The following is a 25510-nucleotide window of genomic DNA, read 5'->3' on the forward strand; positions in this document are numbered from 1 at the left end:
ATAAGGAATATGTAGGATACACTAAGCTTGTGTATGGCTACATAATATCTGAGAAAAGGACAATGCATCTTGCATTGCTCACACATACAACCGACAAGTATCCATACATATTTGGTGGATAGAATGCATGCATATTCACATGTCGGACCAACTATGATGGCTGTTACATAGTATAGAAGAGAGCTGCGATATTCGACCTTAGAGGAGGATAATGCTTCATTAAAATTGCTTTTAGAGCAAATGAAAAAGAATAAAAACATTGCAAAAGCAAAGTTATAAAGGTGTAAGGAAACTCTCATGGGTTATAAATAAGGAAAGGAAACATCGATTACTACCAATGCCATTATTATCCTTGAATGGTGAAGCACGAAAAAGAGGTGTGCAAGCATTAAGGTTTATCATTTTCTATTGAAAGACATCCTAAATCTACTACATTCCATGAATATGCCTCTTTTTTTAAAGGAGCTTTTTAATGATGTTGGAGGTCAAGTATACCACGGAATATTCATCATGCTCGGTCCAACATGTGATATATACATGCTACGTCTAATAGGTCTATCCTCGCCCAGTTCCATAGCCATACATGATCGGCAGACCCCCTGCATATTATGGTCTACACTTGCCACACATACGGCACTTGATCATGAATGGATGGTATACATTTGCATAGGACACCCCTATCATAGCTTTTAATGTCACATTAACAATAAAATATTAAATTGGTAAAAATTATTGTCAATCAAAATTCTCTTATGGACTACAAAGTTTTAGCTTCCAACAATGGTCTGCCATAGCCTTGGAGTGGCAGCCCGCCAACTCTGATCACTAGAATCGCCAAAAACACCTTTGCTTTGTATTAGTTCAATAATGTCTAGTGTATTGTGCAAATGTAAATCATGTTATAGGGAAGGCATACACTTGGTGGGCGGGTCTACACTCTAAGTTGGTGACGTGGGCTGATTTTCAATCCTTTTTTCAAAAACATTTCTCTTGCATGCTGTAGCATATTGTCCAAAGGAATAGCATACACATAGGGTGTGTTCAATTTTGGTAACCTTGATTACTAATGAAATGTGGCTCCTACTCTTAGGAGAAGAGAATGTGTCAAACACAAGAATATATCATTTTAATCTAGTGCATGATGGGATTGCCACCCTTAGTATATTAAATGGGCCCTTGTTGCCTATTTCATCCTAATAGATGGAGTTCGCCCTATTGAATCTCTATATCAACTAAATCTACAAAGCTTAAGGATAGCAAATATGATGCTCAATGTTTCTATGGTATTTTTAATTATTTGAGACCTTTCATAAAATGTTCTTGTGATTTAGAAGATCACAAGGTCAAGTATAAAAATAACTCCAATTCTCTAGTTCGTTCATGCTTTGTGGCTTTTTCTCAAATGAGGATTTTGAAATTGGACATGAACATGGGCGTAATGCCTTTATACACCAATTGGATAAATTTTTCCAAAGAATTAAAAAAATAAACTTATAATTTTTTTGATTGGTTGCAAATGCAAAAAGTGCACCCTTGTTTGCCACTTTACAAAGTAGGCAGGGGAGACTCCCAGTCCAAAAGTGGGTGGGGAGTTTACTTGTTTAGTAGGTAAACATGTCATGTCCTCTCTAGTGTGTAAAGGGTTGTGGATGCCCAACACTTAAATATGTGTTTTGATTTGTTAAAGCTTACATTAAAGTGGGCATATGTTGTTTGGTGTGTAACCAGCTTTACTCATTTCATTGGCATTAGATCTAACTTTTTTATAGATTGGATAACAGATGTATTTGCTCTCACTCGACTAATAATTGAACATACAAGTTTATGTTTACAATAAATAGGTTTCTCTTTCTTTAAACTAATTGCTAATAAAAACACAAGACAATACACAAAGGGTAATCGATGCATGCAGTTTGAAGTCTGCTTCTGATTAGTACAAATATGAAGTGATATTTCTTAAATTACTAGTATTTATGCTTTGATATTGATATTTATTCCTAGGAAAAGTAAGTTTTGTAAACTAATTAGCCATGGTTACATATTACTGAAAGATTTTCTTTAAAGTGCTCAAATTGACTCGTAAATCTACACAACATTGAAATAGCCTCAACGTGCTTCCTGCTCCCCTCATATTCATCTACCCCTTACACCTGCTGCTTTTCCTTGCAAGTATAGCCCTTGACTGGTACGATGCTTCTCAAAACCTCCAGCTGGTTGAACCTTGTGAAAGATCGAAAGGGCTGGTTGTTCGACAGTCCCGCAGAGAGGCCCCAATAGAGGGATGGTCATGCCAAAGCCGGCAAAGCAATAGATCATCTGTTGCATTACATGAATCTAAACATGACCAGCACAGCTAGCGAGTATGTGGGTTGTAGCCAGGGGGGAGTCACCCAACTCAATATCGACAAGGTAGAAGAAGGACAGAAAGCCGTGTAGCTCTTGACTACACTCCAACTCATTGACAAGGTAGAAGGACAGAGAAAATCATATAAAGCACCATGACTCAACAAACATCCTTCACCTTCACTAGCGTAGTGGAAGTATTGTTCAACATGAATGGGGGAAAGTTTATAGTTCATTTCTCCACAATCAAGATTGGCATGCGCGCCCTTTGCACGAAGCGGCAAGTGAAGTTGCTGTCACTCCAATTTATTTATTCTCTCTCTCTCTTTAAATTCCCTATGTCTAATTTTCTCTCTCTTTTTCTCTGCCTTTTATTTTAGTTTATTTTTTCTCCTCTCCTACTTCTCTCTCTCTCTCTCTCTCTCTCTCCTTTTATTCTCCGCCCTCTCTCCTCTCTTTTCCTTCTCTCTCCCTCTCCTCTTTTCTTTTTTTCCCTTTTCTCTCTCTTCATTCTCTTTTTAAATTTTTTCTTCTCTCTCTCTCCCCTCTCTTTTCCTTCTTTCTTTTTAAATTTTTATATTTCCTCTCTATAATTCTCTCTACACGTTCTCTCTCTCTCTCTCTCTCTCTTTCTCTCTCTCTCTCTCTCTCTCTCTCTCTCTCTCTCTCTCTCTCTCTCTCTCTCTCTCTCTCTCTCCTTTTTCTTTCACTTTCTTTTCCCCCTCCCCTCAGTCTCTCTTAAAGTATGTAAATTTTATCTTTTCCTTATATATAATTCTCTCATTATGTTTATATTCTCTCTCTTCTGTCCTCTCTCTCTCTCTCTCTCTCTCCTTTTATTCTCGCTCTCCACCTTTTTTTTTTTCTACTCCCCTTAACACCATATTGGAGAATATGGGAATTTTCCATAAGTTTGGGACACATGGTCAAATCTTTGGATTTATCATAACTTGAACACTATAACTCCAAATCGAGCACTCTATAGCTCAATAGATTCCATTTTTCAAGTGCTTTCCAATGATAGGTCACATCATATGGTCTTGAGAAACTTATGGGCATGTTATCTGGGTGCCACCTTTTTAGTATTCGAAAAATGGGAATTGGGAGATTTCCAAACTCACTAATATTATGTTCCTTTCTTCTAATTTTCATTTTTTCCTTCTCTCCCTCTCTCTCTTTTCTTCTCTCATTTTTTTCTTTTTAATTTTTCTTTTTTTTTTAAATACTATCTTTTATCTCTCTATGATTCTCTCTATGTTCAAATTCTCTCTTCTCCTTTTCTTCTCTCTGTCTCTCTCCCCTTTTTCCTTCTCTCCCCTCCCCTCTTTTTCTTTTTTCATTTCCCCCCTCCCTCTCTCTCTTTTAAATTTTATATTTCCTCTCTCTATAATTCTGTTTCTCTCTATTCCCCCTCTCTCTCCCTCCCTCTCCTTTTCTTTCTTTTTTGCTCTTTGTATACTTATATATATATATATCTCTCTCTCTCTCTCTCTCTCTCCTTATCTTTCTTTTCCTCTCTTTTTCTTTTAAGTTTGTTTTCTATCACTCTCTTTTCCTTTCTCTTACCTTATTTTCTCTTTCAAATTATATATTTCCTCTGTCTCTCTCTCTAAGTTAAAAGCTATATTAAAAAAAGATTAATTTAAAAAAGACCATTCTCTTTTCTCTTCCCCCCCTCTCTTCGTCTTTTTCTCTTTCTTCTTCTTTTTTTAATCATTCTCCTCCTCCTTCTTCTATCTCTCTCTCAAAGTGTGTGAAAAACCATATCCAAAAAACTTTAAATTAAAAAAGCTTTAAAAATATTTAATTAAATAGTTTGATCTTATTGAGAGAGAGAACCTAGGCCCTACACATGAGAGAGAGGAGGAGAGTGAGAGAAGATACATGTTTAATTTAAAAAAGACTATTCTCTTTCCTCTTTCTCCCCCTTCTCTCTCCGTCTTCTTTTTATCCTTCTTTTTTTTTCTTCTTCTTATTCTCTCTCTCTCTCTCTCTCTCTCTCTCTCAAAGTGTGTAAAAAACTATGTTTTTTTCTCAAAGTGTATTAAAAACTATGTTGATAAAACTTTAAATTAAAAAAATATTTTAAAAATGTTTAATTAAAAGAAAAGTTTAAATTAAAAAGTTTAATCTGAGAGAGGGAGAGAACCTAAGCCTTACATATGAGAGAGGGGGGGAGGGATTCAATTAAAAAGGGGAGGGAAAAAAGAAAGAGAAAGATTATAAGTGAGTGAGAGAGAAGGGGGTTTTAATTTAAAAAAATGGGGGAGGGGGGGGGGGGGGGGGGGGGTGGTGGCTTTTAATGAAAAAAGGGAGGGGGAAGAGAAAAGGAGAGATTACACATGAGAAAGAGGGGAGGGGAGGGGGTTTTGATTGGAAAAGGGGGTAGATTCGGAAAGCCCTCTAGAGGTTCGAGGTTTTCCGAACCTACAACGAAAATAATATAGTAGTAAGATATGTGAATTTTAAAAGCTAATGGCAGTGCTTCTTTTTAATGAATACTAGTGCTTCATGTATGTCTACATATTCACCTTGCATATCTACCACACATGTGCTTAATGAATACTAGTGAAAAAATACTCCCTCTTCTTTGTGCCTCATCGCTCTTCCTTTCACAAAGACCCCCCAAAAAATGAATGCAAAATTATCAATACCCACTTCAAATTGTCCAATAAACGAAATCCCAAAAACTTGAAGGTGGCTGCATGTGTCAACCTAGTTTTAAAGTCCTCAGGGTTTTGGTTTTTCTAGTATCTTTGTAGATGTGATGGAGATGATAATCACGTCCTATGATGATACCTACAATATGCATTAGTAGCAAAGTATTAACCCTCCTCCCTTCACTTATACTGAGGCCTAAAAAGACTTCTAAGGACTACTTTCAACAAAACTAAACTTTTTTTCCACCCCCCTTGTATATTTTAAGAAACTTTCATTTATATACATTCTCAAAGTATAAATTGTATTTTTATTTTTTAATATACCAAATTCAATGTATTTGTACAAGTTTTTTATTTTTTTAAAATAATCATTATATGTTTTAAAATTTATAGTTCTTATAATTAGTTACTGAATTTAAGGTACTTTATTAATTATTCAACAATCTTATATGATTCAATTCTTCAATGGAAAATTTTAGTCAAGGACATACACTCCCACTTCCTAATCCTTGGCTAGGTTAGTATAAAATATAATTGAAATTTTAATAAATTATATAAAGACATGTAACCCCCAATCTGGCTTTACATTAAACAAGATGGGCTTCTACAAACATACCCCTTTCCTCCCCATGTCATCCACTTCACAATAAGAGCTCGCAATACAAAGAGCATTGCATGTCAAGGTAGCAAGGAGGACTACACTACCTAGATGCACACCACCACAACCTATCACGGCCCTATCAAGCAGAAATTCCTCAAATTCAAGCACAACATTGGAGAAGAGTGGAAGAGAGATGGGGGAAACTACTACAAGGTGGAGTAGACATGAGAACCCTCCTTGATCCCTTCCTAGTGTATGACATATTACATCCCATAATATCCACCAAATCGATCTAGCGATCGAGTGCTAAATTTCCATTGCTTTATTGCAATATGGGAGCTGCAGCACCCTTATAAATTACAAGCAAAGTTGTGCTTTGAGCATTAATATGTAGAACTGTATAACAGTCTTTGCCTGCCCTGTAAAGAGGGCAGTATCTTAGAGGAAGTTATGTAAACCATGTATTTGTTTTGCTGCCTGCATAGTATTTTGCAGAAGCATAGCGATAGTTACAGGTCCAACACCTCCAGGGACAGGACTTATAGCAGATGCTATTTTACAAGCTTCGGTAAAACAAACATCGCCTATAAGCTGGAAGTCATTGGATGATGGTGAAGTCTGAAGGTGGTCAAAAATGCCAAGAGTTAGAAACTGTCAGTATAAAAATTGCTGTCACTTGCCATCATTTAAAGTGATCTTTTTTTCATCAGTTTTAACTTCCAGCTGTAACAATAACCACAACATGCACCTGAATATGATTAATCCCCACATCTAGAATAACTGCATCTGGTTTGATCCAATGTCCACGCACAAGGTTAGGAGAACCAGCTGCTGAGATGAGAATATCTGCTGTTCGTGTATACCGTTCGGGATTGACAGTTAATGCATGCACCGTTGTCACTGTAGCATTATGGTGCTGTGATCACCAAAAAAAGAGAACTTTAATGTCCTCAATAACTAACACACGCTAAATTATGTCACTGTAGCATTATGGTGCTGTGATCACCAAGAAAAGAAAACTTTAATGCCCTCAATAACTAACACACGCTAAATTATGTACTATTTCACTAGCCACTTCATGCACATGGGGTTCTATCTGTTCCTAACAGGTTGCACTTGAATCAGACAAAGCTATGAAATACAAATGTACAAAACCCCTCAAAGATTACTAGATCAATAGACAACCATTAGACAGCCTGAAAGATTACTAGATCAACAGACAACCATTAGACAGCCTGAAAAAGTTCCATATTTAGTAAGCCATCTAGAAGGCATCCACTAGTATTACAAAAGCTTGCTCAAGTGTCAAAGTCTAAGACCAAAGAGTTGAGAGCAATCAAAAATTGGGTGTCTTAGGCATCCCGAGAACTTAGAGGATAATTGGAATTCTGTTTTGGCAAAATACTTATCCACTGTTCCACTCATCCATCCAATCATAATATATTTATATAACCAAAAGCTTGCCGAGTCCCTTGCAGTCCTCATAGGAGCACACACCTCTATTCTTCCTTTCTCATTAAAAGAACAAGCACAACTCATTGTCAGTCAGATGTTCAATATCCTAATTGCCTCAAACACATCGAGTACAAAATGGTAAATCCATGTATACAGCTCTTGGCATTAAAACACGATAATCATAAATTATAAATCCCTGCCCATGGTCGTCTGATGTGTACAAGAGAAGCTTGGTCTAAGATAAAAGCAGGTCTCAAACAATATTGCAGGTTCAGCGTATAACCTTTTCAAAAATGAGAATTTTTCAGGACCATCAAGAGATGGTGCATGTGAAAAATAATCACAATATACACTGGAGAAGCCGTTCCAAGCACATGAAAGAAAATGAACATGGTTTTAAGGCATAAACGAATGTTTGTTCTCTTGTTGAGTTAAGAAATGCATTGCAAACTTAACATTCAATTAGCTCTTTAAAACAACCCCAAAACAGTAAATTAACCCAATTTTGGGAGGATCCACATCTATAAATAAAAGGCTGCCCTTCCATTCAGCCCATCCTTATTTTGCAGATTGCTGGTTTCCACTGCTGTCTACACCTTTCCTTTGGTGGATACTTCAGTTCGTGGTGAAGTCAGACATCCTTCAGCATGAGGTTGCTAGTAGATTTGTCATCTCCCAAGTGAGTCTAGGCATGTGGTTCAATGGTTGGGTATTATAGATATTTTAGGCATTTTGTATTTGACAGTATTATAGTGATTTTGGCATTTATGGCTGGCCAACCAGCGTTTATTGCTGGCCGACCTGATGCATTGATGGCATTATTTATTGCCTATATATATTCCACTCCCTCCTCACTCTATATCATTCATCACTTGCAGATTCTCAATGCATGTCCTATTGGAGAGAGGTAGCTAGTGCCAGTGCCCACACAGCCACTAACTCTTTGTTGTACACAAGTCTCTCATGTTTTGATATATGGATTCCATTTTCCAAGTACATCTCTAAGCTCTCCCTTTGCAATTTTCTTCTATTTTCTCTTTTCTCTTGTGTTGTGCAGTCTTCCATGCTCACATCATTGCACCCACTTTTCACATGGTATCAAATGTCCATGTTCGGGCTTTGGGTGCTGTTTTATGCTGTGGACAGTTTGCTCTCACAGTTTTCTGATGCTGATCTGCCTTCGTCTATCTGCTACAGCCTGGGCGACCAGTTTCTGCCTGTTTTCAGCCGGCAATCTTTTGAGTTTTCATGCTACAGTCTGCATTTTGATTTTCCACAATATTGTAAGGCTGAATGACTGCATTTAATGCTCCTGCTGCCCATGTTTCTTCCAATCTGCATTTATGTTTTCAGCATTTCGTGATCCTACAAACTAGGCGACAATGTTTTCAGCCTCTATTAGTGTTTGTTGGCTGTCGTCACTTTGATTCTCCCAGATTTTGCGGATGTTTTATGATCAGCTCCCCTTGAAACTGCATGTGAACTCGTAATTCTGCAGTTTGTGTTGTGTTTGGGTGTACTCTCTCTCTCTATTTTTTATATTCTCTTCTTATCCTCTCTAGATGGCCCATCCTTGCTGTTTTACTGATGACCACTTCATGGCCCTAATTACTTTCTTTTTTTTTGCAAGTAAAATGTGGCTGATTAGATTACTCAAAAAACTGATTACAACAGAGTGCTCATGCTCAACAGACTAGCTGGAGTTGATGCAAAGTCACCAATACATCATGTATACAAGCCTCTCAGGCAGTCTAGGGGGGATGGGGGCAAGAAGCCCTTGGAGGGGGGGGGGAGGGGGGGGGGGTGTTGTATATCGCCAAATGGGGCTGCCTACCTGCATCACAAAGAACAGACCTTGGCTGCCCCAAGTACGCATGAAGTGACCACGGAGCTCCTGATGAGCCTTGGACTCGCCCTGCGCCTGATCCCATCGGCCACGGAGGGAGTGGATGATGGAGGTCCAGAGCTCTGCTAAGGTTGCATGTGCTGAAAGTCTCTCTCCGCCGAAAGCCTCCTGGCATCGCGCCTTCCATATATGCCATCCAGTAAGACTCCCTATGATCTCCCATACCTCCGAGCGGTCTGCTGTGGGCTCCAGTACTTGGCGGATGGGTAGAGCCTCCAGACCGACCATTGCGCACGACCCTGCCTCGATCATGAATATCGTGTCCTGCATCTCGGCCTCATACAAAAGGTGACGGCCCTAGCTGACTGCCTGCCAACAGAAAGCTCCCCATAAGATACACCCAAGGCTGGGTGCTATACGTCGAAGGATATGGCATGCTCCTCTACACACGAGTTGCGCCTCCTCACATGACCAAAGGCAGTGCTTTGGGGTTTCCAAAGGCTGTTGGGTGCAGTGCTTACAGCCTCCCTCCTGCATCTGGGCAAGCCAACTTCCCACCACCAAACCTCCATGTGCCACTAGCCATAAGAAGTACGACACCCTCCTTGGCCTCCAGCTATTCCATAGGCGGCGCCAGAAGGTCCATCGGAAGGGCTCCGTGATGCTGTGCTCCTCCCAATGCCTGCTGCGTGATGGCGCCCAGTCCATATCCTCCTGCATCAGTATATGTCTGCCAATCTTGGCAATGTACTCTAGGAATCTAGGTGGCTTTTTGGCGACCGCAGAGGCCGGCCATAGCTACTCTCCTGGATCCCACTCCAGCTCATCGAGTGGTCTGCCCTCCCAGGTCCAAAGGCGCCACTCCCTGAGCTCCTTCCAGAAAACATAGGGGTCTAGTCGCCATGTCTTCCCTTGAAGACCCACCACCCGAATCCTCCTCCACAAAAGGGTGGCAATCCCCTCATCCTGATGCCCTCTGTCAAGGGCCAGACGTCCCCCCTCCTGAACTGCGAAGAAAGTCCCCTGTGGGGCGCTACCCACTCTACCTGCCACCTAAAGGGGGATGCCTGCTGGTGAAAACCTAGCTGCCCATACCTCCTCGGGCTCTATCAGCTCTCGTATCGGGGGAGCAAGCCACTCCAGAGGTATTGCTGCGTCTATCTCTCTTCTCCTCAACTCCACTCCTCTCTGGCAGCTTGATACTCGCTGCAACACCTCCTCATCCGCCATCCTGTACACCTCCCGCCATGTCCTGATGGTACGAGCCGGGCCGGCCTCCCACCCAACCCACTGTATGTGGGGCCACTCACCTATATGTGCCCCTTCCTGATCTTTGACCTAGAGGTTCCAGATCACCAGCTGACGGTCTATTTCCTCCTGGCAACCTGGGGGGCTCTGGATTAGGGCCTTACGGAGGCCTTGCCACACGCAGAGTAGGCTGCGAAGGAAAGGTGATCTGGGGGGGGGTGATCTGGGCTGACGTGAAGATCCATCTCAGGGACGGCCTCCACTCACCACCAAGCCTCGGTTTGCAATCCTGAAAACCCTCCTACAATAAGACCTTCTAGGTCTGCCCGCCTGGTGTGAGACCGCAGACAACTAGCTTTCCCAAGAGGGCCATACTCTGATACTCTGGGTCTATGATCCCAAGCCCTCCCTCTGACCTATGTCGTATGATGGTCGCCCATGCCACCTTGGCCCTGGAATCCCTCGAGCCAACAGACCCAGACCAAAGGAAATTCCGCACTAGACGGCGAAGCTATACTACACACGATGAGGAGAGGCACCAACACGAGGCGATGTACCAGGCCGTCACTAGGAGGACCTGGTTAACCACCAGGGCTCGACTGGCTAGTGAGAGGCAAACCGTGCTCCAGTAGGTCAGTTTCCTCTGAATAGAATCAAGGACAGGAAGAAACTATTGGGCAGGAGTGATGTCGAGTCCCATTTGGAACCCTAGGTATCGGACGGTCTGCCCTCTGCTCACCCATCTAAATCCCAGGTGGATGCCCCACTCCATGCTGGAGTTTGGGTCTGTGAGAAAACCAACCGACTTTCACCAATTGATTTTCGCTCTCGCTGCAACGCAGAACAGGTCAAGAGCCAGCCTCATTCTCTCCAGCATCAACTCATCGTTCTCTATGTAGAGGCTTGTATCATTCGCGTACATGGAACGAAGATGGACGGGTACCTCAGGAATCTACTATATAGCTGCCCATCGGTTTGCATATCTTCAGACCAACGTAAAGAGGATCAAGTGGTTGGAAAACCTGAAAGTCGTGAAGCTGTTCATTTTTGTGGAAGCTCACGTAAACTCAACTTTACATATTTGAGGTCGGAGGGTTGAGCTGAACTCATATGTATATGAGGAAGTGACCCGTGTAATCCCCGCCAACAGGATCAAAGTGTTGGGGCACCATGAGAAGAATGGGTTCCAATGATTTACCGATTCCTAAAGATCCATGACCCGAAACCATACTATTATTTAGTTCCTATAGATAAATGTAATACAACATTATTCTCCCCAAACTAAATGTAAACAGTTGGCTTATCATCGCAGGAAATGTTATATTCCGAAAGGGCTATGCCCATATAAATACAATAAGACTTCTTTTTATCAATGTTTGTTTGTGCATAAGAATTGATAAGAAGTTAAGTGGTTAGATTACTTGGTCGATAGCTGAAATGGAAACAGAATATAATTCACAGTATTTAACGAGTAATAACGTTAAGAAATCTTTATCCAGGCACAATCCCAGGTAGTACAGAATCCCAGTTCGCCTCCTACATCAAGTACTGCTATAATCCAAGAGAAGAAGTTTCTTCTCAAGCAGATTAAGCCGCCCGAATTTGACGGGAGAGGCAGATCCGTCCAAGCAGATGCTGAAATTTGAATTGAATCCATGGAGGATTACTTTGAAGCAGCCGGTACTGCACCCGCCAACCAGGCTATGCTCGCCAAGCTGAAGCTCACCGGTGAAGCTAGGCTTTGATGGAAGCAATGGTGCAGAGATCAAGGGATCGCGGAAGGATCCGTTACCTGGGAGAAGCTGAAGAAAGCCGTGCAGGGAAGATACTTACCACCTGCGTATCGCACGCAGAAAATGAATGAATTCTACGAGCTAAAATAGCTGGGACTCACTCTTGACGCATACTATTCTAAATTCGTCTCACTTTTTAAGTATGCGCCATAGATGGACATGACATAGCAGGTGTCAAAATTTTATGCCGGCTTAAATCCGCCAGTGAATACCCGTCTTGAATCGCGATGCGCCCATCAGAACTTCAGGACGCACTCATTCGAGCTGCCCCTATAATTCAGAAGGTGCAGGCTAGACCAAGAGGCAACAAAACTTGGTCTTATAATGACCCGAACAAAGGAGCATTCAGGCCTCAAATGAAGAGAGTTCAATGTCAGAATCAGGGACAAAGAAAGAAAGCAAGGACTAATAACGTCAACAACTTTGTTCCTACTCAAAGCAATGGTCGAAACCTCCGTTGTTTCCACTGCAATGAGCCCGGTCATTTCAAGAGGCAATGTCCCAAGCTTAGAGGAGCACATCGCCAAGCACCTTTCCAAGGAACAGACTGTGGACAGGAAGCTGCTACCCGAGGTAGAGGAAGAACCGTCTGCATTGCCAATAGGCAGAGGTGCGAAGAAGAAGAAGATCCGACCATGGAAGCAGAGTTTGAAAGGGCGACAGTCCATGCTGCTCTACACAAGAAATGGCCGAATCGCCAGTTCTCGATGATTCAGACACCATCGAACTATCAAGGTAAAAGTTTCAAGACCTTGATTAATTGTGGCAATACACATTCCTTTATCTCACCAGCTTGTGCAAAAAGATTAGGAATAATCATAGTAGAAGCACCTACCTTGTGGAATTAGCAAATGGTCGTGAGGTTACTTGTACCAGGCAAACTGCTAAGGTGGAATTCTTTCTGGGAGGAAAGACGACTTCGGTCAAATTCAGAGTCATGAGCCTAGGTATCCATGAGTGTCTACTTGGAATAGATTGGCTTAAGCCTAATGACGCCCACATTCATTGTGGGAAGGGCCAAATTTCCTTTTGAAACTCTGAAGGGGAATTGGTCACAACTCAAGGTGAGGCTGGAAATCCAAAAATCCAATTGGCCAAAGCATCTCGGATTATAAAGGGAGTCAGAAAGGGACTACCTATCTACTTGATTAAGCTCAACAAGTTAGATCAAAAGCAGGAGTCTAGCGAAGGACCTTCTTGGCTAAAGGAATATGCGAATGTATTTCCTGAAGAGTTGACAGAACTCCCGCCTCAAAGAGAAGTGGATCATGAGATCAAGCTAGTACCAAGAGCTGCGCCAATTGCAAAGAGACCTTATAGAATATCCATACCGGAAGCAATTGAGCTGAAGGAACAACTCAAGCAACTGCTAGATCAGGGCTATATCCATCCTAGCTGTTCACCATGGGAAGCTCCAGTACTGTTCCAGAAAAAGAAAGATGGAACACTTCGACTGTGTATTGATTACCGAGGGTTGAATCAATCAACTGTCAAGAACAAGTACCCTATTTCTAGAATAGATGAGCTTCTTGATTGTCTTCAGGGTACGAAGATCTTCTCCAAGATTGATCTCAGGTCTGGTTACTATCAGATAAGGATCAAGGAAGAAGATATCCCAAAGACGGCCTTCAACACAAGATATGGGCATTTTGAGTTCCTAGTTATGTCATTCGGGCTTACGAATGCACCTGCCACCTTCAACAGGTTAATGCAGGATATCTTTAGGCCATATCTTGATGATTTCGTGCTGGTCTTCTTCGACGACACTCTAGTCTATTCTAAACATGAAGAAAATCATGAACCCCAACTTCGGATTGTCCTTGAGACAATGAGGGCACATAAGCTGTATGCTAAGATGAAGAAGTGTGCATTCTTCAAACGTCAGAATGAATATCTGGGATTCATCGTATCAGCAGAAGTAATCTCAGTGGACCCAACCAAGGTCAGAGATGTGCTAGAATGGCCAATACCAACAACTGTCAAAGAAATACGCAGCTTTCTTGGATTGACAGGATGGTATAGGGTCTTCATAAAAAACTATGCTTTGATTGCAGCACCTCTGACGGACTTACTAAAGAAGCAAATATCCATTGCATGGTCAACTCCCGAACAAACCAGCTTTAATAGATTGAAGCAAAGTTTGGTATCAGCACCTATCCTAAAACTTCCAGACCTCAATAAGGAGTTCGAGGTAGTAATAGATGCTAGCACGCTTGCCTTAGGATGTGTGCTCATGTAGGAAGGTCATCCTGTAGCATACTCTTCAAGGAAATTGAAGAGTCATGAGAAGAATTATGCTACGCATGATCTGGAATTGTTAGCTGTCATCCATGCTCTAAAGCTTTGGAAACACTACCTGTTGGGTAACAAGTTTACTCTAGTGACTGATCATAAGAGTCTCAAGTGGATCTTTACCCATAACGAGCTCAACATGAGGCAACGTCGGTGGATTGAAGTGCTAGAAGAGTATGACTTTGAAATCAAGTACCGACTAGGAAAAGAGAATGTAGCTGCTGATGCACTCAGTCGCAAGGCATTCCTTAATTCTCTAATCTTGCAAAATCCATCAACAGCTAGATCTCTAGCCACAAAGGTATCCATGCCAAACAACCCAATACTTGAGTTAGCTAGAGAGGAAGCATGCCATGATCCAGCCTATCAAACGATGCTAAGGGAGATCTCTATCAAGGATCAAGACCAAAAGCTGCAGGCTAAGTATCATGAATTCTCTGTCAATAGTGGACTTGTCTACTATAGAACGAGGCTATGTATACCAACAAGCCAATCACTTAAGCAGAAGATATTGTGGAAAGCTCATGATTCCCCTTTCTCAGGACATCCTGGCTATGCCAAGACTCTCAATGCAATTAGGAAGAGCTACCATTGGGAGAAGCTTAAAGGTAACATTCTCAAATATGTCACGGAGTGTTTGTCTTGTCAACGTATCAAAGCCGAACATGTCAAAATGCCAGGGAAGTTGTAACCACTTGACATTCTCCAAATGAAATGGGAATTCATCAGTATGGACTTTGTTGTTGGCCTATCCCAAGTTCAGGGAGGATACAACTCCATCATGGTTGTGGTTGATATGCTGACTGAGGTTGCACACCTTATTCCAATAAAGACAAACTATAAAGCTTCAGACATTGCAAGGTTGTTTATCAAGGAGATATTCAAGCTACATGGGCTACCCAGAAGAATCATTAGTGATCGTGACTCTCTCTTCACATCACACTTCTGGAGAGCTATCTTCGAAGCCATTGGGACTCAACTCTGTTTTAGCACAGCTTACCATCCCCAAACGGATGGCCAAACAAAGCGAGTCAATCAAGTTATCGAGAATATGCTTAGAGCACATTGCTGTCGTGAGCTAAAAAGGTGGATTCAATACTTGCCTTTGGTTAAATTTTCCTACAATGCTTCTTACCAACAAAGCATTCAGATGACCCCTTTTCAAGCATTGTATGGCCATGACTGTCGAAGCCCCCTAAACTTCTCAGATCCAACCTTAAGGGTTGAAGCTTCAAGGCAGATGTTGGAAGAGATGGATGACCAAATAAAGTCAATAAGACATGACATCCAAGCTGCCAAGGATAGACAGAAGGCATACGCAGATTTGAAGCATCAAGATAGAGTCTTTGAAGAAGGAGACATGGTCTTCATTCGCGTACACCCAAAATAGAGTTCCCTATCCTTAGGAGATTGCAAGAAGCTAAGTCCAAGGTATTGTGGCCCATACAAGATCCTCAAGTGCCTAGGACCTAATGCTTATAGATTGCAACTCCCTGAGAACCTAAAGGTTCATAATGTATTTCATATCAGCCTATTGAAGAACTATGTACCTAATCCTAACCATGTACTCGATGACCAACAAGTTGTAATGCCTAGTCAAGGAGTCCTTGAACTAAGGCCTGACAGGATTTTAGATGTTAGGGAGAGACAACTGAGATCCAGAACCTTGAGAGAATGCCTCGTCCAGTGGAAAGATTATCCCGAGGAGGATGCCACTTGGATAGAAGAAAGCACTCTCAACCATCAATATCCCCAGTTTATCTCGAGATGAGGACATCTCGATTCCTCCAAGGGGGAGAGAGTGTAACATTCACGAATCTAAAGCACGCATTTTGCATACAAATCTCCTCTTAGGAGGCTAAAAGATTAGGATAATGACAAATTTTTTTATTGATTATCCCTCTCTCCTCCAGCCGACTATCGTGCTGGAGGAAAAGGGAATAGCATGAGCCCCTAAGCTCCTTCCTGGAGCTCGCAAGGGGGAAGGCCATACATATTGACGCGTGGGGGAGGGAGGATCCCCCTCCCCTCACCTATATAAATGATATAGGGCATAGCCAGGGGATAGAGATACTGCCGTGGAGCAAGAAGTGGGCACCACCGTGAGAGAGAGGAGTGGACACTGAGCTGCTACCCAGAAGCTTGAGCTGCCATGCTGCCGAGAAGGGACGTCGTTGCAACGCCGTAAGCTGCCACACCAGCGCCGCTGCCATCCGTCTGCCGCCACAGCCCGCCTCCTGGCCATCATCACGCCGCCCAGAGGAGTCATCTTCCTCCATGTGCCCCTTTTCGGAAGCTTCTTGAAAGTTCAAAAGGGAGCTGGCATAAGCTCCCTTTCATATAACACCCCCCACCACAAATTCTTCTTGTGGCCTCCCTCCTAGCCCTGGTTCATGTGGGCTTGCTAAAACACCCCCCTGCCCCTAGGAATCCAAAGCCCCCTTCTCGTGTCCATTCTTAATACCCTTCCAAGTGGGTTAAAAGCCCAGTTACTCCATGATTTAACCCCTCACTGGCGAGTTATACATTCTCATTCTTTCCTTTTCCGATCCACTAAAACCGTTTAAACCCCCTCCCGAGGTTTAAGCACCCCCTTTTTGTGAAATCCTCACTTCCGGGTTTCAAAATCCTTTTCCCATCAACCCTACAAAGCAGGTTTTTTTAAAACCCGGAGTTTAAGCCCTTAGCATTTCCACAACATCATTCTTGACGGTTGTAAGGTCCTAATCGTGAAATCCCTACTTTAAGGAGGAAACCTTCTAAAAACCGTTTCCGAAAGACGGTGCAAGCTGTCACAAAGGGAAGTTACGCGTGCGAAGGAGACGGCCAAGGACATAAATCTGCATCTAAGACGGAAAGGCCGCATTCGCAATGGCTCCTAGGAAGGCACAAGGCACAGCCGCAGGAGGATCGTCTCCTAACATCCACGTGGATATCTCACCATAAGTCCAGGTTTTTCTTCCTAATTTTTATTTACGTTGTTATAATTCGAGCGTGCGTGGATGATTTTTGGAGATAGGATGCATTTTTCATCTTAAAAACTTTGGTTCATTTAAAAGAATTAGCTCATAACGGAAGAGTTCAGTCATTAGAATTTTTCAGTAAAACGAACAAAATAAAGGGAGCATAAATGCATTTCTAGCTTTTATGCATTGCAATGAATTGAAATTAGATTAATGTCCATGTTTACAAAATGGAATTATGATAGTGCACTTCGATTACGCATGGGAGTATAAATTGCATGTCGCATTATTAAGACATATCTTCTTCGCAATGAGTCATTATGGAAAGTGCTAATAATCCGTAGGAAATTGCAAGGCATGAAATGGTTCTTGAGCTGCATAACTCTAGTCAATTGGTATAAATATCGTTTCAACTACGTAATTGTTAGAAAAGGCTGCATGGTTCAAAGGGAAAAAAACCCTAAAGTTTAGAAGCATGAATGTATGTTATAAAGAGATCAAATAGAATTATGCTATAACTTATCGTATGTTTTGATTTTAATCCGAAAAGTTAGGATTGAAATTCAACTTATCCATAGATAATAAATCATGTGGTTACGGAAATGATAGCGTAATTATCTTCGAGAATAGACAAGTTAAATTGGTTTAAATCTAAACACCTAAAAACCGCGAAGGGACTCGTTTAGAAAGAGTTAATTCAATGCAACATAGCCCAAAGAGCTAACTAGGGTTAGCACGTTGGGGACATTACCTAGTTGCTCGTTTTACCAAAGCTGAAACTCCGATACCCTAAAGACTTGCCCACATTCACGTAATGTAGGGACATTGGAACATACTTGCGAGAAGTGATCTAGGGTTTTCCTAAGAATCTCTCGCTAAGAAAATGAAACTCGAAACCCTAGGACTGGCAATGTCAGCCTAATGCAATCAGGAACAGATTGTTTCGTGACTCCATTCGATGGGTAAATAGTCCCATAGTTGATGCAACACTTGTGCAACAAGTTGTAGAGACGCAAGATCTTATGATTTGATCACAAGGGAATGGCCAATTTCTCGAATGAGAATTGGCAGATTCTTACGCAAGTTTATCTTGCAAGAGGATGAAAAATTGTCCTGATATAGTACCTTTCTTAGGTAAAGTGACCAAGATATGGGGATTAGATATTTGCTTGGAAGCAAAGGACCCATCGATAAATTGGAATAATATATGAACTTAAGGTATTGACTAAGTCGGGTTAATAGGGTACGGCCCTAACCCAGGATATAGGGTTAACAAACAAACCCTTGGGGATCTTGCCAAGTCGCAATTGATCCCAGATCGAGTGCTGGATGCATTCGGAAAGAAGGATTCACTCCTTAGCAGTTGGCCAAAAATAACGACCAATGAAATTGTCTGTGCTTGTAACAGTTTTAAGAGCACTGATTTGCTTTGTTTGCTCAAAGAATTAAAGAATAAATAGATATCTAATGCTTCAGATTGAAGGCCTGAAGGGAGAGGCAGCTTCAATTACCCCCGACTGCCTGCCTGACCCTAACCAAGGGGGTTGTTAACCGCGCCGGGAAGGTGGACTGAATCCGCCGCGAGAGGTCTCTCCGTTGAGCGCTACTTGGAGTAGGAGGACGCTTGGGTGCCAGGGGGGGCTCTGGCCGTAAATCTCTCGCCTTCCGGGGGCCCTGCACAAGAGGCTAACATGACTCGGGATTGGATCTCGAGGCCCGCATACTAGTCTATGGGCGGAATCTTGGATTAGTAATCCCTATGGATTGCTGGATAGCCTTCGGACGGATTATGGATAAGCCTACGGGCTGGACTTTATATATTTCAAAGATAAATATGATAACCTATTGAAAAGGAACTTGTTTGACATTGCTTTTCTATGTCAAGTGCTATGATTACATGAAGGAACCAGTGCCTAACGGGTTAATTAAGAAAGCTGATTGATACATGTCCAACTAAATGTGTTAGGTAATTAAATAACTAAAACAACCTGAGAAAAGTGCGGAGGATGTGGCCATAGGTCCGTCCTATAGATGGGTGGTCCCAGTTGGCCGAGAACTTTTCTCAAATCACGATGGACAGCCAGAAGATCGTCAAAGAATACGAACAGCAAGAGCGTTGACCTAGAGTCTAAGTTATAGATGATTCCGATTTACGCTGTTTTAGGGGAACGGAATGGGACTATGCCTTATAGCAGAGAGGTTGAGCTTCGCATCCCTCTCGTTTCCCATTCTCCTTGAACCAAGTGCAGCGTGAATCCGCTTCGGACCTGGGGGTTTTGCGTAAAGTAGTTCGCTCGGGTTTGATGCTAGTTGCCGTTAGGAAATGACCAATAGGAAAAACACTAATTTAGGTTGGTCCTAAGTGGGAACAGCCGGAATACTTCCACTACGTAGCAGACGCGGAAAGTCCTAGATCGCAAACCCCGTAACATTCCATGGGAGTGCTGGGCGGAGCTTTCTAGACATCCTTTCCGATGGACTGCTAAGACGTGTCCTGAAGATAATAAATGGACACGTTACAGGAAATCCGTGTGTGGAATGCATTTACTCTTGCTGTACTTAAACAAGATCTCTGGTCATGGCTACACCCTTCTTCTACAGGGTTTACTTTTGATTCTGCGCAGTATACAACTACATGGTCGCGGTTGGACCGCATGTACATCATGCAGGATTATGCTTTTCTTCTTGAGATGCTAGAAATGAAAGTGCTGCAGCAATATGCCTTATCGGACCATTTTCCTCTACAGCTTGAGATGTTTGTACAACCCATTGCACCTTTTAAGCAATTTCTGGATAGACTCCCTTTGCGTTTCAACTCGTCTCATTTGAAGCATTCAATCTTTCAGGGTTATATATAGCAATTGATTGATAGATTTTTATTGGACTTCTCCTCTGAGGGCAATGCTTCCTTTGAACGATTGCTCTCTAATGTGCAGCGGGTTGTTCGGCAGTATGGTATACATCATGCCTCTCTTTGTCGGCATCGTCAACAAGCAGCAGAGGAATTACTGGCTTTGGTTCGATCTCTACTGATGGAGGCTCCAAATGATGTATTTCTGCTGCCATTGGCTACGCGTTTGGCTGATCTTATTAAAGAGTTTCAGTTGAAATCTTATCAGCGGGCCAAATTGCAAAATTTGACTGAGAATTTGCAAGATAGTGCTTGTCAGACTCATAAGTTCTTTCGAGCTAGGACTCCTTGCATGCAGGCATTTCATGGATTTCTTGGTCGCATGCATGTACCCCCAAACGCATGGGTGGTGGGGCTATTTTGGATGCCGAAACTCATATGCTAGCACTCCATTGGTCTCTTTTTCGTGCCATGTGCTTGAATCATCACCCGTGGGTCTTTATAGCCCGTTATTTTCTTGAGGATCACGGGCTTGTGCATGGTAATACCCAAATTCGGAGCTCCTGGTGGCATGTTCTTAATGTAGACTCTCGGTTTTCTAGTCCTTCATCATCCCTACTTGCTCATTTGGTATGTTTCTGGAAATTGGTTCTCCAGAAGGCTCAGTGGCATCCAGCGGAGGACCACTTAGCTACTAACTCTTTTCAACTGGAATTGTTGGTAGCCTCACGATTACTTTCTTGAGAAGGCAAACATGAGCTCAGACCAAAATTTAACCGCATGGCACATTTGGGCTTGACTTCAGTCGCAGATGCCACCCTTGCCAGTCACAATGTGTTGATATCGTTTTATGCAGCCAAGAGGCTTTTCAGGATTCCTCATGGATATCGTGATTTATAGGGACAGCTTTTGATGGTGCTCCAGAGCAGACAACCCTTTCCTGCCCTTGCTTCGGATTGTCCCTGGCAGGACTGGGACCTTGCAGGCCGGCTGAATTTGAAAAAGGCTTCAGCTAACCAGGTGTATCATCTTCTGATTAAAGATCATCAATGGCTGGTTACTAAAGCTAATACTGTATGGGGATTGCGTAAATCTCAGTCGTGGTGGAAGGTAACTGTGATGGAGGGCTGGTTGAACAAGACACCTTTCAAATGCAAGGTCTCTCTTAGGAGGGTGATGATTGGTGGTCTTCCTCTTGCTTCAGTCCTTTCCAAGCGTCGAATCTCCAACGGCAATTATTTATTTTGCACCACCAGTGTGGAATCGGCCCATCATCGATTTATTTCTTGCCCTCTCGCTAAGAAAATCTCGTCACTCTTGTCAGCGGTTTGGCGAGCAATGGTTGGTTTCTCGCTAAGCCCTTTTGATTGGGTTTTTGTGCGGCCCAAATACCCCACACCGGCATAGTCGCATATAAAGATCTTGTTTCACTTTCTTAGATACTAGGGCTGTTGGCACAATTGGACCATTCGGAATGCTTTTCTTTTTTATTCAGCCTCTAATGTTCAGGGACATATCGCTAGGCTTAAAGGTCTCTTGCATTGGCAGATAGATCTCATTCGGCACTCTGACTTACTCCCTCGGGAGGACTTACTTCCCTGGCATATGGCAATTTCCTCTGCATCTTTGCCATGACTTTTGTAACTCTTTTGTCGTTTAGTACTTTATAAATATAACATCCATTACAAAAAAAAAAGAGAGTCTGTGTGTGCGTGTGTGCGTGTGCGCGCGCGCGCGCGCGTGTGTGTGTGTAAGACCCTACATCATCTCAACAATGGCTATTGCGATTCTACTCTTCCAAGAGCAAACTACCTCATATGAAAACCAATGAGGGCCAACTTGGGATTCTTGCTCTTGAATGAGTTTCCACAAGCCTTGAGAGTCCAACACATGCCACGTCAAATTTGACGGAGTGATAAAGTTAGACCCGTTGAAACAAGTCTTGTCTGTACACACATTCTTGGTTGAAAATACATACAAGGCTATGTGAGTCAAGAAAGTGGGTGGTATGGAATAAAACTATGAGTGACTAGGCGCTACATGTGACAACAAAGTACCTACCATGGTAACTCTAGGTATTTTGCCCCCAAATGAGGTGACTGACCAATGTGTGATGTATGTGTCGAAAAGGTGTAGATTGGTTCACTAGGTATTGACATGTTTGCAAAGTGTGTCGCCACCTATGAGATAGTGTCAAGAAATGAGATATGCTCTGATACCATGTGATGATATGACTGCTCTGAAAGCAAACCAGAGAAACAATAGGGTTTGCAGAGGGAAACTCAGAGTGTATACGGCAAACACTAAGAGAGAAAAGAAACTCAGAAAACATAGAAGAAAAAGATGATGAAGCACTTAATCATGCTAAGTAAACAAAGTTGATACAATGGAGCCGAAGCTCTGAAGATGACTGCACTGTCTTGTTTGAATCAAGTGACAGCACTTGAAAGGAATTTGCACAGTGAAGAGAGCAATACGCAGTTCTCTAGGCAGTAGGATGTCGAAGATGTATGTTGAAGGTGAAGGATAGCTATCGAGGGAGTGGAACACAATCCTTAGATGCCGTCAAAGTCAAGGAAGAAAATCACCAGCTACAAATGTGTACTCCCCGGAAGTTGAGGATCAACAAGACGGCCTGCCAAATGAGGAAGTCCAACCCCTAATGGAGCAAGAACTACAAAAACCTACATATCTAAGGTAGCAAGTGCCTGCCAGAGCCGGAGCTGATGCCAAGAAGATGTCAAACTGTGAAACATAGGCTAAGAGACTAACGCCAAGTGGAGAGCATTGTCACTAGATAGAGAGAGGGTGATCTAGCAGCAAAAACGCAGGTGCCCATTGACACCAAATGGAGATGATGATTGCTAGGTGGAGGAAGAAAATTTGCAGCCAAAACACAAGTACAATCTGACACCAGATGGTGGAGATGGTTGCTAGGTGAAGGTAGAGAATCTACAGCCCAAAACATAGCCTGGAAGGTGTGGAAGATAGGATGCCTTGTGCAAGGAGAAATGTAGACCACGAACTACAATGTCCTCCAGGTGGGGTGGGAGCAACATTGGAGAGGAAGAGAGTGACAAAACATCAGAAGGAATGAATGTGGGTGTGAATGAATGTGTAGTGTCAATGCCATAAATATACACATAGACTATCTAGAGTATCGCCCACTGAAGTCTCTTACGTGGTGCCCAACTTTCTCAAAAAATGCCCATAAAGCCTTTTTGGGGCTGTAAATGAAAACCAAAACTAGAAATGGAGGGAAACTGTACTGAAGGATATGGTTTCTCAACAGACAGTAGGGATGTAAGGGGCACAATTCGAATGAGAGGGATACCATTGCATGCAAGTTTTTATTCGTGCTTAGTTTGGGAGTGGAGCTCCCACCACTATAGCATCAACACCACCCAACCAAGGGATAGAAATGTAACCTATGGGATATGTTCTTAATAATCTGGCACTCCCTGATGTGGTGAATTGTGGTATGGATCAATGTGCATATACAATGAAAGGATTTTGTGAAATGGGTGGGATAGGTGGGAATTGAACTTCTGAATTCAAGTTTGATTTAGAGATGATGAAGCACCAAAAGAACATTCATTAGGGTAAGACGTAGAGGTTAAAAACGCTAAGGATACAACGACATGTTGAACACAATCTGTAGAAGGCTGAATAACAATGAATTTCTGAGAATGAAGATATATAATCAGTGGGCCTCAAGCCTCCGTGTCTCTAGGACCAAGGCAGAGGTGACTGGAGTGGTCGTCAGAGTGTATTGTACTCAAATGGAACCTAAAATGTGGCAACAGTACTCTAGATGTCTAAAAATGATGATCACTTATGATGTGGGTAGTGGAGGTAGTTGTAAGGCAGCAAAATGCAGATTGCAGGCAACCAGTAGGGCAGCCTGCAATGTCATAGCTGTAATACACGTACAGCAACTCCAAAAGTGCACTGGCAGCAAAACGCAGGTCCTTCTAGTGTAAGTGACAGGCACTGGAGCTATGGCAGATGCTGGGCAGCCAGGAACAGCTATAAACACAGCAGTAGTGTGTTAGAACTGGTCACCAGTCAGCTGATGATGTGCGAAGAGTCCCAAATCAGCAGGGCGGCAGCTGAAACCTGAAAATGCAGCAGGAGGGTGGCTGGAAACAAGTCACCCAGCTGCCTAGGGGGGACAGCAGCACAGTACTCAAACAAGGCTCCACGAACTGGCAATGTCCTCTATAAGGGGCAGCAATGGGCAATGAGAGAGCTGAATGATAGCTAGTTGGAATGAAGGAATTGGGGATACACAAACACAAGACTCCTATTTATACACGATTGGGAGTGCATTTGTTCTACTACAAAAAATAAAGCCATTTATTTTTTGTAATTTAGCATTAATTTCTTTTGGGGCTGTTTTAAAGAGACTAAATTAGTGGTTCATGCACCAGAGTTATAGCTGAGTGCAAACCCTAATATCAGTGGCTAAGCAGTCTATAGTGTTTTGTGATGTTCTGTTGAGAGCAATAGGGTCCTCACTCTTGAAGAACGATACCTATCTTTGTGGCGTGCATGCATTAAAATCTCCAGCTAATAGATCATTCTCCCATTTGTAACCTCTAATCTCTTGTAGGCAAGCACCTGCACTCTAGCCTCTATGTATAAGATGGCATCACCATCTTTGAAGGTCTCCTAAAATAGGCCTGTGTGAAGTCCTCATGGCTCTGTTAGAGATTTATTCATCCCTTGGGCAGGCATTGGCAGTTTATTGTTGTATAGTTAGCACTCTTAGGCATAGCCATGCATTTCCTAGATATAGGTTGGGCAGTTTTATGCAGTCATCTGGTGTTTTGCAACAGTTCCGGGCAGTCAAGCTGGCCACACAGGCTGTGTAGATGCCATGTGGCATAGGCATTTCAGCACAACATCATTTTATTATTACTTGTGGCTGCGATTGTTTGTTTGCAGCAGTCTACCAATTTAACCTGGCCAACCTGGTTATCTTATTGTTATTTTTCTGCCTATTTATAGGCTGGCCAGCCTTTGGTCATCTCCGCTTTGGTTTTTCAAGTGGAAGAGAGATTGTCTCATGGAGATACATTCAACAGCACATGTACATATCTACCTTCTTCATTTCAGCGTTCACTCACTGTAGATTTCTGCATTCTACTGTATCTTTTCTCTCTCCTTCTTCTCTCCGTGTTCATTTTCTTTTAGTCTGATCATACACTCCCACATTCACTGCACTTTGAGAGGCTCCATATTGCAACTTATGCAGCAAATCTCAATTGTCTCATCATTTGTGACCCATCACAGGCACCTCTCTATGATAATGATTCGACCATCTTTGTGAATTGCTATTTTCCCCCCTCGCAAACCCCCATGGACAAATTCATGCAAGTGTGAAAAACCCTAATCTCCACCTAATATGCCTATGATGAAGGTGGCTTTTACAGACAAAGAACGACTATATGTG

At 42.5% G+C, this 25510-nt stretch overlaps 1 protein-coding gene across 2 annotated transcripts in view; it reads right to left on the minus strand.

The window, feature by feature from the left end:
- Positions 1-5577: 5577 nt before the first annotated feature.
- Positions 5578-25510, minus strand: part of LOC148040988 (bifunctional protein FolD 1, mitochondrial-like) — an 83106-nt gene continuing 63173 nt past the window's right edge. For both annotated transcript variants that reach the window (XM_087675344.1, XM_087675346.1), the window contains 2 exons: positions 6353-6520; positions 5578-6222 (listed from right to left, as the gene is read on the minus strand). In XM_087675344.1, the coding sequence (XP_087531470.1) occupies positions 6043-6222; positions 6353-6520 (348 nt within the window). In that variant the 3' untranslated portion in view covers positions 5578-6042. The remainder of the gene's footprint in view (positions 6223-6352; positions 6521-25510) is intronic.

Source organism: Lygodium microphyllum, chromosome 1 (genome assembly GCF_053477565.2).
Source record: "Lygodium microphyllum isolate KBCC chromosome 1, Lygodium_microphyllum_v1.1.10, whole genome shotgun sequence".
Taxonomy (NCBI): domain Eukaryota; kingdom Viridiplantae; phylum Streptophyta; class Polypodiopsida; order Schizaeales; family Lygodiaceae; genus Lygodium; species Lygodium microphyllum.